This window comes from Perognathus longimembris, chromosome 24 (genome assembly GCF_023159225.1).
Source record: "Perognathus longimembris pacificus isolate PPM17 chromosome 24, ASM2315922v1, whole genome shotgun sequence".
Lineage (NCBI taxonomy): Eukaryota > Metazoa > Chordata > Mammalia > Rodentia > Heteromyidae > Perognathus > Perognathus longimembris.
The window spans coordinates 11,246,210-11,265,343 of record NC_063184.1 but is presented as its reverse complement, the minus strand read 5'-3'; the positions used below and the strand labels follow the sequence as shown (position 1 = coordinate 11,265,343).

The following is a 19,134-nucleotide window of genomic DNA, read 5'->3' as shown; positions in this document are numbered from 1 at the left end:
TCCTGTAGAGCTAGGACTCAGACTCATGGCCTGTGTATGCCAGCAGTCAAACTCTCAACATGAACTACATCTCATTTTTTTCTCAGCATTTTCTTTACATACTTTTCTCTCCTGCTGTTAAACCTGTGGACCAGATGGACCAGGACTGAGCGAATGTAACCAAGAAAAATGAACCTTTTCATGCTCAGACTGGATAAAGTACACAGTGTCACCTCTAGCATAACATGTTGGTATAAACAAGCCATGGGACTAGCTCAAATTCAAGAAGAGGACCTTCTTTTGCAAGGTCACATTGCAAAAGAACCTGTGGATAGAAAATAGCCTAGTGATCTTCTTAGAAAGCACCATATACACAGCCAAGTTGCTTTTGCAACTTTAAATGGTGTGCTAAGTGAAGGCCTTCAAAGAAAATTTGGAATCTGGGTACCAGTAGCTCATGCCTATAATCCTAGCTTACTCAGGAAGCTGAGAGCTGAGGATTGAGGTTTGAAGCCAGCCAGCACAGGAAAGTGTATGAGACTCTTACCTCCAATTAACCATAAAAAGCTGAAAGTGGAGCTGTGACTTAAGTGGTAGAGTGATAGAAGAGCTAAAGGATAGCTGTGAATTCAAACCCCAGTACCGGCACACACACACATACACACACACACACACACACACACACACACACACACACACATACACACACACACACGTGTTTGGAGATGTTTGGGATAAGGTCAAAATAATTATTAATATGAAGTCTTTGATGTGAAAACAATCCAAGGAGGTGGCAGGGACTATAGACACCTACTGTGACTGAAATAAGGGGAGTCAGAGCAAAAGGGAAGCATTATAGAGACGAGGTGGAAGAAGCACCTGGCAGGCTGGGTTAAAAGAGGATCTTCTGCCTATGGAAAACAACAATACCTTCCTATTAGGTTCAGGTATTCAAAATAAGTGAAAAGGTTTTGGGTTTTTTTCTTTTTAAACTCTAAGCTTCCCCACACACTATTTCTAAATTCCTTTGTGACAATTCTGTAAAGAAACCTGATGTAGGCAACTCTACACACAGCCTGAGGTACAAATTTTACAAAGGAAACACAACTGTTCGCAAAGCTTTGCCTCTTGTTACCCCTGCTCTGTGAGCATGGTGTCCAGATACATTTTTTTTTTTTTTTTGCCAGTCCTGGGCCTTGGACTCAGGGCCTGAGCACCGTCCCTGGCTTCTTCCCGCTCAAGGCTAGCACTCTGCCACTTGAGCCACAGTGCCGCTTCTGGCCGTTTTTTGTATATGTGGTGCTGGGGAATCGAACCTAGGGCCTCCTGTATCCGAGGCAGGCACTCTTGCCACTAGGCCATATCCCCAGCCCCACAGATACATTTTATACAAACACACACATTCATACAAGTATTATGTATGTGTGTATGTGTATATATACACACCTATGTGTATATACAAATAATTTGCCATTTCAGATACTTTGTAGATGTTTAACTTGCCATCTCCTGAAAATCTCATCTTTTTCAGTTGATTTTAAAAGCAGAATATTTCCAAGGAAAGATACAGTTCTTGATAGAATACATCTATCTTAGAGCAGGAACTATTTGTGGATGCCTGATGGCATAGGCCTTTAATTCCAGCACTCCAGCAAAGGCAGAATAATTGCAATCTCCAGACCAGCTTGGTGAGACCCTGTCTCAAAAACACCCAAAATAAATAAAAAAATAAATAAGTATGTAAAGTACATGTTCAGACATGATTGCATGACATATGCTCTCTGTTTTTCAGGAAAACTCTTAAAAGCAGAATATATCCTCAGCAGTCTCATTAGCAACAATGGGGCGACAGGTAAGACTGTCCATCCTCACAGTAATTTACCCTTAGTCGCTACCAGATTCTAGTTTGTTGTTGTTGGTGGTGGAGGTCATGGGGTTTGAACTCAGAGCCTAGGCGCTACCCCTGAGCTCTTTTGTTCAATGCTAGCACTCCAGAAGCTCTACTTCCGGTTTTCTGGTAGTTTATTCGAGATAAAGTCTCATGGACCTCCCTTCCTGGGCTAGCTTTGAACCACAATCCTCAGATATCAGCTGCCTGAATAACTAGGATTATAGATGTGAGCCACCAACACCTGGCCAAGATTCTAATTTAATCACAGCGTAATGACCTAATCCTTATTCTACACTAGATTTTCACAAAACTACCTAGAACTAGCTTTGTACTGATGAATAAGGTGACTTTTGGTCAAACATAGCTGTGTTTCTGTTTCTCTGATTCCCAAAACAATGCTTGAGTTTATAGTTCTAGTTACTCAGAACCATGATCTAGAGGATCATGGTTTGAGGCCAGCCTGAGCCAAAAAGTATATGAGACTTCATCTCCAAAATAATTAACAAAAATCTAGAGCTGGAGGTGAACCTCAAGTAGTAGAGCACCAGCCATGAGCAAGCAATGCTCACGTGTGAGGTCCTGAGATCAAACCCAGTACTGGGAGGGAAAAGAAAGGATCTTAATAATTATTAATATCCTTAATAATAAAGTATTAATAAAACAAAATCTTTTCCTGCTGAATTTTTTTAGAGAAATTTACAACTGTATACTATTGCTAGATAGATAGATATAAATTTACAGTATATATCTCCTTTGAAATATGTTTATGTACCAGGTTATTTCCTTAATAACTCCAGGCATCTTCTCCCCTCCCTTTTTTTTCTTTTAGGTACCTGGCAGTACAGGAAGGAAAGTGACAAGATCCTGGTGCAGTCCGTCTGCATACAGATCAGAGGGCAAATTCTGCAAAAGCTAGGTACTCACTCCACTCCTCCGGTCCAGTAAGGCTCATTCACGAAGCCTGGCTACGAGACTTCACTATGGAATTTTCTTCCTGCATCTGGTTAAATGGTTCATGCTCGTGTCTCTTAGTTTCCTCATTGGAGAAAGAATGACATTTAAGATTTCAGGAGCTGAGCTGGATGCCGTGGCTTTACTCAGCTAATTGGGAGACTGAGGTAGGAAGTGGACCCTTTGCGTCCAGGAGTTCAACATGAGAAAGAACAGCCACAGCAAGAACATACTATTAACTAACTATAAATAAATACATAGATAATAGCCAAGATATGAATATTAATACAATTTTAAAGTTCTATCTAGTATTGTTAGAGAAATTTACAGTTTTTTTTTAACAGTTAACTTCAGGTCTTTCAATATTATTCATAGCCTCTGACTCAGCTTTGCAAGAATTTGAATTATATATATTATATGTTATATAATATACATATTATATAATAAAATATATAATGTTATTTTATTATATGTGTATATAAATATATATATACATATTGGCTGCTTCTTTTGCTTCTTTTCTTTCTTTATTTTTTGTGAGGGTAATTAGGTTTGGGCTTTGGGCCTGGGGCTAATTTGATAGGTGTTCTACATCTTTTTTTTTTTTTTGGCCAGTCCTGGGCCTTGGACTCAGGGCCTGAGCACTGTCCCTGGCTTCTTCCCGCTCAAGGCTAGCACTCTGCCACCTGAGCCACAGCGCCGCTTCTGGCCGTTTTCTGTATATGTGGTGCTGGGGAATCGAACCTAGGGCCTCGTGTATTCGAGGCAGGCACTCTTGCCACTAGGCTATATCCCCAGCCCCGATGTTCTACATCTTGATCCATGCTTCCAACTTCCAGTAACACTTGATTGTAAACTTATCAAAACCTCTCACTTTTTCACTCCTTAGGGTAGTCACAAATTTTTCAAGCAAAATTTACAAGCCATAATTATGCTTTAAAGTTATGCAAACTTAAAGGAATTGAAATGTAAGAGATGTCTTCTAAAAAATGGAAATAACTATATATAAAATGATAGTATGTTATATGCAAATTTTAGAATAATTACTAACTATTCACCAGTGAAATGGGAAAATAATTATCAGTATTGAGACAACTGGAAAAATAAATTGTGTCAATGTAATCCAACGCTGAGTTTTCTTAACAGGATTCAATAAGTCTTCTTTCTGCACTACTTTTCAAGGGTATTTTTTTCCTTTTCTGTGGTGTATGTGTGTGTGTGTGTGTGTGTGTGTGTCTGTCTGTCTGTCTATCTGTCTGTCTGGCCATCTGTCTCTCTGTCAGTATTGGGGCTTGGACTTGGCCTGGGAGCTAGTTTATGTTCAAGGCTGGTTAGTACTTTACCACTTTAGTCACAGCTCCACTCTGGCTTCTTGTGGTTAATTGAAGGTAAGAGTCTCCTGGACTTTTCCTATTCTGGCTTCAAACCACAGTCCTCAAAGCTTAGCCACCTTGAGTAGTTAGGATTACAGGCATGAGCCACTAGCACCCCCAATTTTTCTTTTTCTATTTATTTGCTCTTTTTTCTTTTCTTTCTATCTTCTTTCTTTTTTTTCTGTGTGCTGATAATGGGGGCTTGAACTCAGGGCCTAGGCACTCTGTTTTAGCTTATTTGACTCGACTGGAGGTCTCACTTGAACCAAAGCTCCACTTCCAGATTTTTGCTGGTTCATTGGAGATAAGAGATTAGATTTATCTTCCCTGGGCTGGCTTTGAACTTAGATCCTCCAATTACAGCCTCCTGAGTAGAATGGATTACCAGCCTGAGCCACCAGCAAGATTATTTTCTAACACAGAAGTACAGATACCAGCTGTTTCTGTGTGTCACATTTTGCGTTTTGTTTGATTTTAGGCATGTGGTATGAAGCTGCAGAGTTAATATGGGCCTCAATCGCAGGATACTTGACTCTTCCTCAACCAGATAAAAAGGTTGTATGTCTAGTATGTCCTTTTCTATTTTCCCACATTTATCCTCAGACAGTTATCTCCTAATAGCACAGTTAGATTGACTAGTTATCAATTTCATGTTCCTATTTTTATTTATTGCGTGAACATAGGACCAGGAGAATTCATTAACTTCCTTTTGTCTCATTCTGCCCTCACAGTTAGATTCTCTGCATATATCCAGTGTTTCTATAATCATTTATTTGTCTCTTCTGATTCACTCCCCTATTTTCTTTATCACATATATATATATATATATATATCCTTTCCCTAATTCTAGAGCAAAGTTGGGTTGGCCAAGGGGCTGAATATGGAAAACTGTTCTCCTTGAAGTAATAGGTTATGTGACATTTTTCAGAAGTCAAAAAGCAACCTTGTTTTTCCAAATGGACATTGTCATTCTCTGTAATTTTGTCGGAATATTCTCCTCCTTATCAGAGCTGTGCTAGCAGTTTTACTGTCTACAACATGGATTGAATGGGATGTGAGCTCTCCTACTTAGGCCCGTTATCCAACCCTAGCAGTATGGGCCAGTTAGTGCAACGTTAATGAAACCCAACTAAGAAATCATTGTTTTCAATGGGTCCATTGAAAACTAGTGAAAGCTAGTGACATCGGTTCAAAAGCATCTCCCAAATCATAGTAATAATAGCAATACTAGGGTCATAGGCAAGTAGTTCATGTGGAAGGTTAATCATTGCCTTTAGGCTATGAATAAGAGCAATAGTCAACTCTGAATTCTAGTCCGATCCGTTTGTTTTCCCTTACAGGGCATCTCCACATCGCTGGGTATCCTGGCAGACATCTTCGTTTCTATGAGCAAGAATGATTACAAAAGGTTTAAAAACAATCCACAGATTAACTTGGTAACCATTGTTTGACAAATATATGGTTCATAATGGTGACACAACAATTCATAATGTTCTCCTGTACAACTGTCAACAATATTTTTGGTGCTGGTTAGTAAATCACTTTCCCAGAAGAGTAGGGGTTGGGAGCACATAAGCTCACGTAGAATAACGTAACTGAACCTGGAGCTGATCCCAGCATCTAGCAGAGAATCAGACACACAGAGTACACTTGAAATAATCCTAGTGAATGAATTAATGAATTAATGAATATCATCGAAGCAATTTTGAGTTCCATTTATTTCTTTTCAAATTATCACAAAGTTCACCATCCAAACTTGGGCCATCTTGATGAAAAAAGAATAACCATTTTGAAACTCTTTACCATCTATTCAAATCATGCATCACTCATTTATTCCAGTGTTCTTGCCCTTAAAAGTAATGACTACTAGTATTTTTTATCTTACTATTAAAAAATGACATGACTGTCTACACATACCTTGTAAGACAAAACAGAATGTATCATTCCCAGCTTACAAAAAGGTAATTCGGGGCCTGGGAATATGGCCTAGTGGCAAGAGTGCTTGCCTCCTATACATGAAGCCTTAGGTTTGATTCCTCAGCACCACATATATAGAAAAGGCCAGAAGTGGAGCTGTGGCTCAAGTGGCAGAGTGCTAGCCTTGAGCAAAAAGAATCCAGGGACAGTGCTCAGGCCCTGAGTTCAAGCCCCAGGACTGGCCAAAAAAAAAAAAAAAAAAAAAAAAAAGGTAATTCACAGTCTTGAAAACCAACAAACCTCTAGTTTTCCCAGCTTTGGAGAAAGATCTGGGCATTGACTGTGACATTGAAATTCTGCCCAGGCAGCACTGAAACTGAGATTTTTTATTATCATCTCTACTTCTCCTTTATTAAAAGAAGCCAAAAGAATAGAAACATATTCCACATTAGTATGACAAACACAGCTTGCTCTTAGTAATATTAATCTCATGTAGTTGTTACTTCTGTTCTCAGATGAAAACAGGGAAAAGTTTATGCCCTTTGTTTAGTGAAATTGTTACTGATGATGGTTCCAAATTAATGACTTTTAAGTTAGGCACTGGTGATTCATGCCTGTAGTCCTCTCTCCTCAGTAGGCTGAGACCTAGAGGACTATAGTTCAAAGCCAGCCCATGCAGAAAAGTCCAGAAAACACCATCAGCAATTAACCAGCAAAAAGCTAGACTGGAGGTGTGGCTCAAATTGTAGAATGGGACAGGAAACGCCAAGCAAGGGTATGAGGCCTTGACTGGAGGCTCTGGTACCCACATTAATTAATATTAGTTAATCAAGTACAAATTTCCTTTCCACCCCATACCACTCCAACCCTTTCCCCCAGAACTTTTACCAGCACTTGAAATACTATTTTACTTAATTTGGGTGCAACCGTCCCTCTCTGTCAACACAGTAAGCACATGTGCAAACTCTCTGTAGAGTTCCACTCAGAGTCTACAACAGCGCCTGTCCTATAGAGCTACTCCATACCTACTCCTGACTAAATGACTGAATCCCCAAGAACAACACAGAAACAGCTGATCAGGGCTGTAAAGTGTGTATACACCATGAGAACAAGACTACCACATTTTCCAGAGAAGCCAGAAGCCCATCTGGCTTACTTTGCACATAGTAGGCCCTCTTTAGAGTATAGGTGGAAGATGATAAAGAATAGTCAGTGTTCTGGAGTTTTTAATCACACCCCACTTGGTCTTGCTTAGCATCTTCTAGCAAGTTAAGGAGTAAGGAATCCTTCAGAATCTTGAGAAGTAAGTAGAGACAATTCATCACATGATTTTGTTCATCGATAAGTAATAACTGCAGATTCCTTGCTTCCTATGTCTCGCAGGGCTTGCTCAAGGAGTTTGATCACCAGTTGCTGGCGGCTGCAGAAGCCTGCAAGCTGGCGGCTGCCTTCAGCGCGTACACGCCCCTGTTTGTGCTCACAGCTGTGGTAAATAGACTGCACCACTCCTGGTACCCCTGCCCCAGGGGCCTCTAGCAAATAGCAGTGGGAGGGAAAGGTGTCTCCCTAAAGGAGGTTTGTGCCTTATGGTTGGCAACTGTGCTAAGACTCCACCTGGAAGAAAGAGCTGATGGTCAAAATGGTCATGAACTTCGGGAAGCTAAGTTAATTCAGCCCAAGTGTATAATGCTTGTTTGTTCTAGAACAATGGTTCTCAAGCCTGGCAACACAGAATAACCCAAAAAGCCTTTTCAAAATACACATTCCAGGCTGGGAATATGGCCTAGTGGCAAGAGTGCTTGACTCGTATACATGAAGCCCTGGATTCAATTCCTCAGCACCATATATATATAGAAAAAGCCAAAGTGGCACTGTGGCTCAACTGTTAGAGTGCTAGCCTTAAGCAACAAAGAAGCCAGGGATAGTGCTCAGGCCCTGAGTTCAAGCCCCAGGAGTGGCAAAAAACAAACAAACCAAAAAGATAAAACCAAAAAACCCACATTCCTAGGCTCTACCCTAGATCTCTCTATTAAAATCAAATCTCTGAGCTAGGTACACAGAAATCTTTTATTTCAAAATACAATTAGCATTCCACATCCAGAGGTTCTATGTCTACATATTCAACGAATCTAGGATCAAAAATATGCACGCGCGTGCACGCGCATGCACACACACAATCATAAGGTTACATTTTAGATGGTAGCTAAAACTAATTTCTTACCCCTTCATACTAACCAAGTACTTACATTACAGGCCATTAATCTCATTCTCCAACAGGCCTCAGTGTTTGCTCATCTTCCTTAGAGTATTTGTGGAATATTGGTTTCGTTACCTACAATATTTCTAAGGAACATCCTCTAGGAATGGAGAGTTTTTCCTGATTCACTTTTGGTTTCCCATTCAGTATCTAACTTTGCATTTGATATTTTCTGTAGAATATCCGTGGCACATGCTTGTTGTCATACGCTAGTTCTAGTGACTGTCCTGCAGGCATGAAAGATGCATATCTGCATGCGGCCAAAGAGGCATTTGAGATTGGCCTCCTGAGCAAGAAAGATGATGAGCCAGTGATGGGCAAGCAGGAGCTTCACAGCTTCATAAAAGCCGCCTTCGCTCTCACCACAGTGCACCGACGACTGCACGGAGAGACGCACGCCGTGTGCGCTGCGAGTGGGCTCTGCACTGCCGCCCTGGGGAAACTGTATTCCTTCAGCACTTCCTCCAGAAGTCAGGACACAGACACCTGCTCTCGGGAAATCATGACTGCTATCAGCCGGGTGAAAGATCTTTTCCAAGTTCAAAGCTTCTCAAATTTAGATGACAGATCTTACGTTCCAGAGAGCTTCAAGAGCAGATTGGATCAGCCCATGTTGTATGGGCAAGTAGATTTCCAAAAAATCCTTGAGGCCTATTCACAGCACCATACTTCAGTGTGTGAGGTTTTTGAAAGCAGCTGTGGAAGCAGGAAAGACCGACAGAAAGACACAGAAACAGGAATCTGTGTCACTGCTCTAAAAACGGAAACAAAATGCATGGATACAATGAGTATGACAGAAGACAACCAATGCTCCCAAGAAGGCAGAGGAATGAACTCCTCCGTGATGGTGGAGGAAGGTCGGGAGAGACTCCGGAGGGCAGGGAGGAGAAACTGGGCCCACTCTGATGCATTCCGAGTCTCCGTGGATCAAGGGATGGAGACTGAGACTGAGCCACTTGACCACAGCAATGGATGGAGAGATGTTTTGAACAAGTCTCAGAGCGACAGCCAGAACTCCAGTTCTTGGAGCAACTTATCCAGGCTTAGTTCTTCTACAAGCTGGGAGGAAGTAAACTACCATGTGGACGGTAAGTCAGTGAGAAATGAATCCAGCAAAGAACATCCTGTGGATACTCAGTGTTCTACTGCATTGTCTGAGGAGAGGGAGAACAACAAAGGTGGGAGACCTATGAATTTACTGTCTTCACCATCTCATGATCTCTCTCTCCATAAAACCAAATTTGACCATTCAGAGTCTTCTCAGAGTCAGCTACATACACCTGTGCCCTTGACGACAACAACAATGAACACTTGCAACACCACAAGCACTCATTTGGCTGCTGGCCTAGGATTACTAAAAGAGCAGAAAGGTATCCGGGAAGTCAGACCTGAAGGACCCAGGAGTTCTTCCGCTCAATGCACACCTTCAAGGACTTCCCTTTCTTGGCTTTCACCTGCTAATGGCAAGTGCAAGTACCTGAGCAGATACCCTTCAGTCCAAAAAGAAGAAGCTTTTGAAATAATTGATGATTTTCCAAAAACAAATGGTGACTGCACAAACTGGCATGGGGAAGAGAAGGGAAAAGAACTCACTGGAAGAGTCACAGGCTGTCTATTCACAGAGAATCCATCCAGGGTGGACCCGGAAGAAGAAACAGCAGAATGCAGAGAAGATGGGCCCTTAGACTTCCAAGCAGTTATGGGCAGTGCTCTGGGCAACCAGTCCAGGTTGGTGTCTAGCCCCTTTACTCTTCATTGGCCTGCTCAAAATCTTGATGCAAGAAAGAATGGTGGCTCCGCTGAAGATCAGAAAATTGACCCCGATGCCACGACAGAGGATGAGAAGGGTTGGCAGCCTGCCAGCCCAGGTATCAGCTCCATTAATGAACATGGACCTTGTAGACCATACATGGTGAGGCAGCTCTCTGCTCCAAGACCCGAGACCCTCAAATCCTGTTTGAGTGGGAACGCTCCCTTCCCTGGCCTCAGCGAGGACTGTACCACCACAGAGGAAGGGAAGGGAGCAGCGATCCCACTAGACTGCAGCCAGAACTCCAGCTCATCTCCTTTCTGGTGGCTGAAATCACCCGCATTGTCCAATGGTTCTTCAGAAGGGGACAACTCATGGTCCTTCCTAAATTCCAGTAGAAGTTCTTTTGTCTCAGTGCCAGGAATCACCAAGGAAGAGATCCTTAAGGCTCGAACTCTGCAAACTGATGACTTTGAAAAACTCCTGGCAGGAGTGAGACAGGACTGGCTACTGCAGAGATTAGAGAATACGGGAGTCTTTAAGCCCAGTCAACTCCAACGGGCACACAGTAAGTACCATGTTTTTGGTTGGCATGACCTTGTGAAGCATCTATGTTGGGGGATTCTGAAGAGCTTGTTGTGTAGACCACTTAAAGCTCATGAAAGTAACACAGAGAGAAATGTGTGGGCTACTGCCTCCTTCACTTTTCATGTGAAGGACCCTAGTGATCGCCAAGAATAAAGACTGGCTCAGGCCACCACACTACACTGGAAGTTTCCTACAAAGTCACATTAGACAGAAAGTGAAACAAGAATTCCAGAGGATTTGTCCATTTCCTCCACATTACAGGGTGATGTCATCCTGTAAGCAGAGATTTCCATACTTGTCCATCCTAAGCAATTTCTTGCCAACTCATGGATGGATTAGGCTCTGCCTCATCTTAGTTTGTTTGGTGTGCTATAACACAATATCATTCATGGTGTGGATTATAAACATGAGGCATTTGTTTCTCACAAATTCTAAGAATGCTATGAAGTCTAAGATCAAGAGACAGGGAGTTTGAGTGTCTGGTGAAGATCCACTTCTGGTACATAGACAGACTTTTCTATGTGTCTTTCCAAGGTGGGAGGGGCTGGGCACTTCCTCTAGATGTAATCATCTCTCCCAGAGCCCCCTCTCCCAATACCATTACATTTCAGGTTAGGATTTCCACATGTAAAGTTTGAGAAGGCCCAAATGTTCTGACCACAGCATTCTTATGGCTGCAATAGGTCAGTGGTGAAGAAGCTGAAGGAAAATAGGTTATTCTTTAAGGCCAGATAATCATATGTGGCAGAATTATTTGAATGGAAAATTGTTGAAAGGTGTATCTCAGAAGAAATGAAGAAATTAACTACATAGTTACTAAGCAATGGATACTAAACAGTGTGTGTGTGTGTGTGCACATGTGCGTGCACGCGTGCGCACGTTGGCTTGAACTCAGGGCCTGGGTACTAGCTCTGAGATTTTCAGCTCAAGGCTAGTGCTCTACCACTTGAACCACAGCTCCACTGTGGATCTTTGCTGATTAACTGGAGATAAGAGTCTCATAGATTTTCCTAGCTGGGTTGGCTTCAAATCTCAATCCTTACATCTCAGCTCCTGAGTAGCTAGGATTACAGGTTTGAGCCACCAGATCCCAGCAATAAGTATTAATTCTTAATTTTGGCACCTAGTGAGAGGATCTTTTATCCCAGAGAATCCATACAATAGACCTGGTTCAGAGATGCCAGCATCGGTATTTTTAGGAGCTCATCCTTGATAATCCAATGTTGAAAACTTCTACTTCTACTTCCAAGTACTCCAGTGGTTAGCCCATGGCCTTGAAGCCAGACCAAAACCCAGGATCAGGTCATCACTATGAAAATGAATATTTTCTAGTAGTAGTAGCGTCCCCCTGCTATTGTGAGGTACTACAGTTTCAAAATCATATTTCTTAGAGTTAGGTAACTGCCCTATTGCTACTTACTGTTATTTTGTGCCAATGTGTGGACAATAAATACAGTGGAGGGGACAAATTGCAAAGTTAGGGAAATAGAACAAGTGGAAAAAGAGAATTTTTTCTTGTCATTTCCCTGTATTTGCCACTCTCCTTGAGTGTAAAGGTGACAAACAGCTCACCTTCCATTTCCATCTCAGTTTCTTCTGATCTCTCAATCCTATTCCCTGACTCCCCAGCCCAGATATCCACTTCCCACACCTGTGGATGTCTGTTAAGCATTTTGTCTCCTAAGTGTCCCATTCTTCCCTTCACTACCACAATGGAGACATGGGAGATCTTTGCTTAATTTTAACTTGGGTCCCAAGTTACATCCCTTTCTTAAAGTACATGCAGGCACACTGTACAAAAGGAAATGTACTCTTTACCAGATTTGTGTAATTGTAATCCCTCTGGACATCATGTTTATAATAATAATAAAGTGGGGACTGGGAATGTGGCCTAGTGGCAAGAGTGCTTGCCTCGTATAATAATAATAATAATAATAATAATAATAATAATAATAATAATAATGTATAAAAATAAAAAACCAAAAGTTCATGTAGGTCTTCCCCTAGAAGAGACGCTCTTCTGCTTAATACTCTTCTTCCTTCTATTAGTATGGAGACACCCCTTCCTATTTCCTCTTTTTCTTTTCCAGTAGACCTCATATCTTTGAATAGCTACATTTTCTCAAGTAATTCCTGGAATTTCCCAACTTACAACAATTAAGAGAACATTACCCCAGGGAATTAGGGGGTACTTTACTGAGTAACTTGGGATCTCTGAAGGTCTCAGAAGTCTATTAGGTACATTACTTGATTTATTTCTCTATGACCTGACAGAACTACCTGAGGTTCCTAGATCATCAGAAGTTTATGATTATTATTCAACATTTGTTATGTTTTTCTGAAAAATCACCTTGTCTTTTTTCCCCCAGATGCTCTTTTGTTAAAATATTCCAAAAAGTCTGAACTATGGACAGCCCAGGAAACTGCTGTGTATTTGGGGGACTATCTGAATGTGAAGAAGAAAGGCAAACAGAGAAATACTTTTTGGGTCCATTATCTTCATCAGGAAGAAACCCTGGGGAGGTATTGTTGTAAACATTTATGTCATCCGCGTAAAATGGGCTAACCTTTCCTACTGCACTAACCACTCATGGGGTTCTGAAAATGCTATAAAAAGTTCCAAATATAACCTCTTTTCATATGTATTATTAATTAATGATAGCAACCATGCATTCAAGATCCCTGTTCTGTCAGTCATGCTGTTTGCTGGCTGTACTGTGTACTACATGATCTTAACTTTTATTTTGCCAGTACCAGAGTTGGAACACAAGGACACACACACACACACACACACACACACACACCATTCAGAACTAGCACATCTTGTGCCCATAATAGGTGTTGGTGAGAAATAAGTATTTAGAGAAATTAAATAATCCCTCAGAGGAGGGATGGAAGAAGGCTGCAGATTGACACATTGGTGTGTTTCAATGAGGAAGACCTGGCTTCAAAGCCCAAGCATGCTCCAGTACACTGTGCACCATGCTGATGCCCATGGCTTACCAGCAAAGTGTGGCAGACACAAGGTGCCCACTTTTGTGGGCACACACACACACACACACACACACACACACACACACGCACATGTATGCCTGTACTGGGGCTTGAACTCAGGGCCTTACCTCTCACGTTGCTTTTTCTCCTAAGGCTGCAGCTCTACTTCTTGAGCCACACCTCCACTTCTGGCTTTCTACTGAAGAGTTCACAAAAGTCTTATGGATGTTTCTGACTAGGCTGCTTAAAACCTGATTCTTTAGCTCTCAGCTTCCTGAGTTGCTAGGATTACAGGTGTGAGCCACTGGTGCTGAGCCACACTTTGGCTACACCTTCCCGTTGTCAGCCATATCCTGCTGGGACAGTCAGAACTGAGTGTGTTCCACTATCCAGGTGCCCCTTGCAGAATTACTTGAGGCGTAAGTCACCATAACTAATATTGATTTGAATACGGCAGAGTAAATGATAGCAAACACGTCTACGTAACTTTGTCTTCTCTTTTTTACTCTATAATAAAGAAAATTGCTTTCCTGTTGTGTGGTGTGGATTTTCTCCCTCCCTAGATATGTTGGGAAAGAATACAAGGAGCACAAGGAGCTCTGGCACCACTTTATCGATGTGGAGCGACAGATGACCGCACAGCACTACGTGACAGAATTTAACAAGAGACTCTATGAACAAAAGATCCCAACACAAATATTCTACATCCCATCCGCAGTATTGATGGTAAGGCTGCTGCCTCCTCCTCCTCCTCCTCCTCCTCCTCCTCCTCCTCCTCCTCCTCCTCCTCCTCCTCCTCCTCCTCCTCCTCCTCCTCTTCCTTCTTCCTTCCTTCTTTCTTCCTCTGTCCTGGGTCTTGAACTAAGGACCTGAGTGCTGGCTTTTCCTTAGCTTTTTCTCCCGAGGCTAGTGCTCTACCATTTTGAGCTATAGCTCCCCTCCTAGTTTTCTGGTGGCTAACTGGAGATAAGAGTCTCATTGATTTTCCTGCCTCTGCTGGCTTTGAACCCCAATCCTCAGATCTCAATCTCCTGAGTAGCTAGGATTATAGGTGTGAGCCACCAGCACCTGGCTTTATGGGCTTTTTTGAGAAATGAAAACTTGGTTAAACTGGCCTATAAATGTATGCTAGGTTAGATTTCAATCAGCAAACTGTCTACATTACTCACTAATGTGGTAAAACCCAGTAAACTCAGTTCCTGAACTCCTTCATCAGTGTCATTAGTACTGTCTTCTTAGGCAGAACAGTGTGAACTATGACCCTCTCAGTGTGTTATAGATCTTCCAAGCTGAACATATGAATGTCAGTTGATCCTGGTATTTTATCCTACATGCTCAAGTTATTAGTCTTAGTTACTTACATTGTTCTATTATTTCTGAACTTACAGAAAGAGAGGGACCTAAAGATTATATTGAGTACAGATGTGCCCTTCACAATGTGCCACATCAATCCCATTTTACATCTGTTTGTCCCCATTCCTTGCAACCAGGTGCTAAGCTATAAACACCTATCTAATCTACGATTATTCAGTTTTCTAGCTCTACATGCATTTTCACATGTAATCCTTTCAACAGACCTAAAGGGGAATTATTATTAGTATTATACTGACTACATAGATAAGGGAATTAAAGCCTAGAGTAACAAAGCAACTAAGTGACAGAGTATAGTTTCAAACGGAGGTCAACTCAACCCCAAAGGCCAGAACTTTAACCATGGTGCTACATCACATCTCATCTCTGTTTTTCAGCTTCTAGAAGACAAAACAATAAAGGGATGTATCACTGTGGAACCTTATATACTGGGAGAATTTGTAAAGTTATCAAATAACACTAAAGTGGTAAAAACAGAATACAAAGCCACGGATTATGGCTTAGCTTATGGCCATTTTTCTTACGAGTTTTCTAATCATAGAGATGTTGTAGTTGATTTACAAGGTATGTAAAACTGTGGATTTTATTTTTAATATTACTTATATGCAATTTATTTTGAATAGTATTATGTGCAATTGGCTTCATTAATCACTATTTAATAGAAAATGTATAGGTATCTATTTGTAATCAATTGATTGATTTTACTGCATGTAGCAAATGATTCCTTTAGTTAAGAAAAAGTATGACTTTTACAAGCTTATAAAGTGTCACATAATCAGTAGGGGTGGGAGGCTCTGACTGGCTCCCCACAATAACTAATGTAGATTTCCTATTATTGTATTTTTTAAGGGCCCAAACCCATTTTTTCTATTCTATAGCCCTTTACTCTTATTAAAAGTATGATACAGAGTTTCACAATTGAGATCATTTTGAAACAGAAAGCTATGTATGCTTAACTCTGACTTTAAGAAACATCTACATTCGTATTTGATTCGGTCCCATTTTATTGAGATTTTTTTTTTTTGATCCTCTCATTCTTACCTAATTTTTTTACTCAGGGCTGGTATTTTTCTTCTTGAGCCACACCTGTCTTCCATCTTTTTGCTGGTTAATCGGAGATAAGAGACTCTTGAGGGGCTTGGAATATGGCCTAGTGGTAGAGTGCTTGCCCTGGGTTCGATTCCTCAGCACCACATATATAGAAAAAGCCAGAAGTAGTGCTGTGGCTCAAGTGGTAGAGTGATAGCCTTGAGCAAAAAGAAACCAGGGACAGTGCTCAGGCCCTGAGTTCAATCCCCAGGACTGGCAAAAAAAAAAACACCACAAAAAACCCACAAGAGACTCTTGATTTTTCTCCTAGGGTTAGCCTCAATCCACAATCCTCAGAACTCAGCTTCCTAAGTAGCTAGGAATACAAGGGTGAGCCACCAGCCCGAAGCTCATAAGAATTACTAACAAATATTCTGTACTCTTATGTAAATGCAAATGAAATTTATTATAATTATTTCTAATAATGACCATTTTCATTCCCTGTCTATAGCATTTATTATCGGTCACATTGTGTTTTAGTTGGTTATAGTTTACTGATCTGCTCCCATTTTACCAGAACTTTATTTTAGTGAGTACAGAGATGTTTGACTAGCTCATTACTGCTGTATGCCCATCACCTGCAACATTGCATTGATAGTATCTACACTTAGAGAGTTCTTACTAAGGAATAGATGAATATATAATCTAACAGATAAAGTACTAAAGAAGCTTCCAAATTGTGAAATAGATATTCGATATTGTGATTTTTTTTTCTCAGTCATGGGGCCTGGGCATTATCTTTCAGCTCTTTTGCTCAAGGCTAGAGCTCTACCACTTTGAGCCACAGCTCTACTTCTGGTTTTCTGGTGGTTAATTCAAGATAAGAGTCTCAGAGACTTTCTTGCCTGCGCTGGCTTTGAACCCCTATCCTCAGCTCTCAGCTTCCTGACTAGCTAGGATTACAGGCATGACCCACCAGTGCCCAGCTCAATATTGTGGTTTTAATCATTTTTCTAAGTGCATTTTATTGCTACTAATTTCTTGAAATTATAATAAATGACAAATATAATTCTGTTTCTTAAGTTTAAAAAATGAAAAAGCAGGGCTGGGGATATGGCCTAGTGGCAAGAGTGCCTGCCTCATATACATGAGGCCCTGGGTTCGATTCCCCAGCACCACATATACAGAAAATGGCCAGAAGTGGCGCTGTGGCTCAAGTGGCAGAGTGCTAGCCTTGAGCAAAAAAGAAGCCAGGGACAGTGCTCAGGCCCTGAGTCCAAGCCCCAGGACTGGCCAAAAAAATAAAATAAAATAAAAAAATAAAAAATGAAAAAGCAACCCAGAATTCCTAACAGGAACTTACTAAATACAAACCATGGTATAAACCCAAGTTTTAAAATAATCTCTTTAAGCATGTGTGCTTTAATACTCCTCTAAAATGCTTGGCTGCCATTTATGAACTAATACATTCTTTTCTCTTTCAGGTTGGGTGACTGGTAATGGCAAAGGCCTCATCTACCTCACAGATCCTCAGATTCATTCTGTTGACCAGAAAGATGTCACCACCAATTTTGGAAAGAAAGGAATTTTTTACTTCTTTAAGAACCAGCATGAAAAATGTAATGAAATATGCCATCGTCTTTCTCTGACAAGGCCTGCAATAGAAAAACAAAGCAAGCCATAGACTGCATGGGTCGTGTGACAGTCCTCGGTCCTCTCCAACCTCAGAGTCTCTCTCCTTCCAGGCACCTGGAACATGGCATACCATACTAGTTCGGGGCTTGGACAGGCCACAGGCTCATTCTGGCCCGTGATTTAGTTGATGGGGGGTGAATGGTGGGAACTGGGGCTTAAACTCAGAGTCTCCAGCTTTCATTTAAATTTTGATTCAAGGCTGGCACTTTACCACTCAAGCCACAGTTCCATTTCCATGGCCAATGGTTTCTGAGAGCAACTGCTGAGTGTCAACGTCAGGCTTCGTTGAATTGCCATAACAACATAGTGCAGAGTCTCTTTCCTGCTGCCACAGTTAAGGAGCGTGTGTGGGGAAGAACCATGGTAAACCATCTTACAGCGAAGGCAACAAGGAGAAGAGCCCCATCTGATCAGGACAAATACAAAGCTCTTATTTGAAATAAATTTTTGTTACTCATGCCATTGTGATTCCAGCACTTTGGTCACAATCTGTCAAGCTTCATACTATTGTACCATTTGGGCTTTTTGTTTGGGTTTAGAGTGTGTGTGTGTGTGTGTGTGTGTGTGTGTGTGTGTGTGTGTGCTGGCAATGAGTCTTGAACTCTCAAGTCCTGGGTGCTGTCCCTTATCTTTTCATTCAAGTCATATCCTTGGGCATTTTTGGTGGTTAATTAGAAATATGAGTCTCACAAACTTCTTTGAACCATGATCCTCAGATCTCAGCTTCTTGGGTAGCGAGGATTACAGGCATGAGCCACCAGCACCCAGCTAGTTTACTCTTTTAAATGATAATTTTACAAATTCATTCTATGACAAAATAGAGGAATAAAATGATATCTCAGAAGATGCAGAAAAATAATAAAAGTTAAAAATCAATTCTTAAGGGGCTGGGGATATGGCCTAGCGGCAAGAGCGCTTGCCTTGTATACATGAGGCCCTGGGTTCGATTCCCCAGCACCACATATACAGAAAACGGCCAGAAGTGGCGCTGTGGCTCAAGTGGCAGAGTGCTAGCCTTGAGCAAGAAGAAGCCAGGGACACGGCTCAGGCCCTGAGTCCAAGGCCCAGGACTGGCCTAAAATAAAATAAATAAATAAAAATAAATTTTAAAAAATCAATTCTTAAATTGTAAAAGAAGCTTTGAATGCAAGGCATTATCAATGGAAAACTTTTTAAAACTCATAAAAGGGAGTTTTAAACTTTAAAAAAAACAACACTTTTCTGTGTGTGTTCTTGTTCTGGGGCTTGAACTGAGAGTCTGGGCATTGTCCCTGAGCTTGTTTGTTAGTTGCTTATTTGGTTTTGCTCAAAGCTAGTACTCTACCACTTGAAACACAGT

General features: G+C 41.3%; 1 protein-coding gene across 1 annotated transcript in view; it reads left to right on the top strand.

The window, feature by feature from the left end:
- Positions 1-18,101, top strand: part of Alpk1 (alpha kinase 1) — an 85,830-nt gene extending 67,729 nt beyond the window's left edge. The window contains exons 5-14 of the mRNA XM_048333677.1: positions 1,772-1,831; positions 2,700-2,786; positions 4,673-4,749; positions 5,535-5,630; positions 7,495-7,599; positions 8,547-10,686; positions 13,076-13,229; positions 14,264-14,426; positions 15,449-15,635; positions 17,585-18,101. Of these exons, the coding sequence (XP_048189634.1) occupies positions 1,772-1,831; positions 2,700-2,786; positions 4,673-4,749; positions 5,535-5,630; positions 7,495-7,599; positions 8,547-10,686; positions 13,076-13,229; positions 14,264-14,426; positions 15,449-15,635; positions 17,585-17,784 (3,269 nt within the window). The 3' untranslated portion in view covers positions 17,785-18,101. The remainder of the gene's footprint in view (positions 1-1,771; positions 1,832-2,699; positions 2,787-4,672; positions 4,750-5,534; positions 5,631-7,494; positions 7,600-8,546; positions 10,687-13,075; positions 13,230-14,263; positions 14,427-15,448; positions 15,636-17,584) is intronic.
- Positions 18,102-19,134: the final 1,033 nt, after the last annotated feature.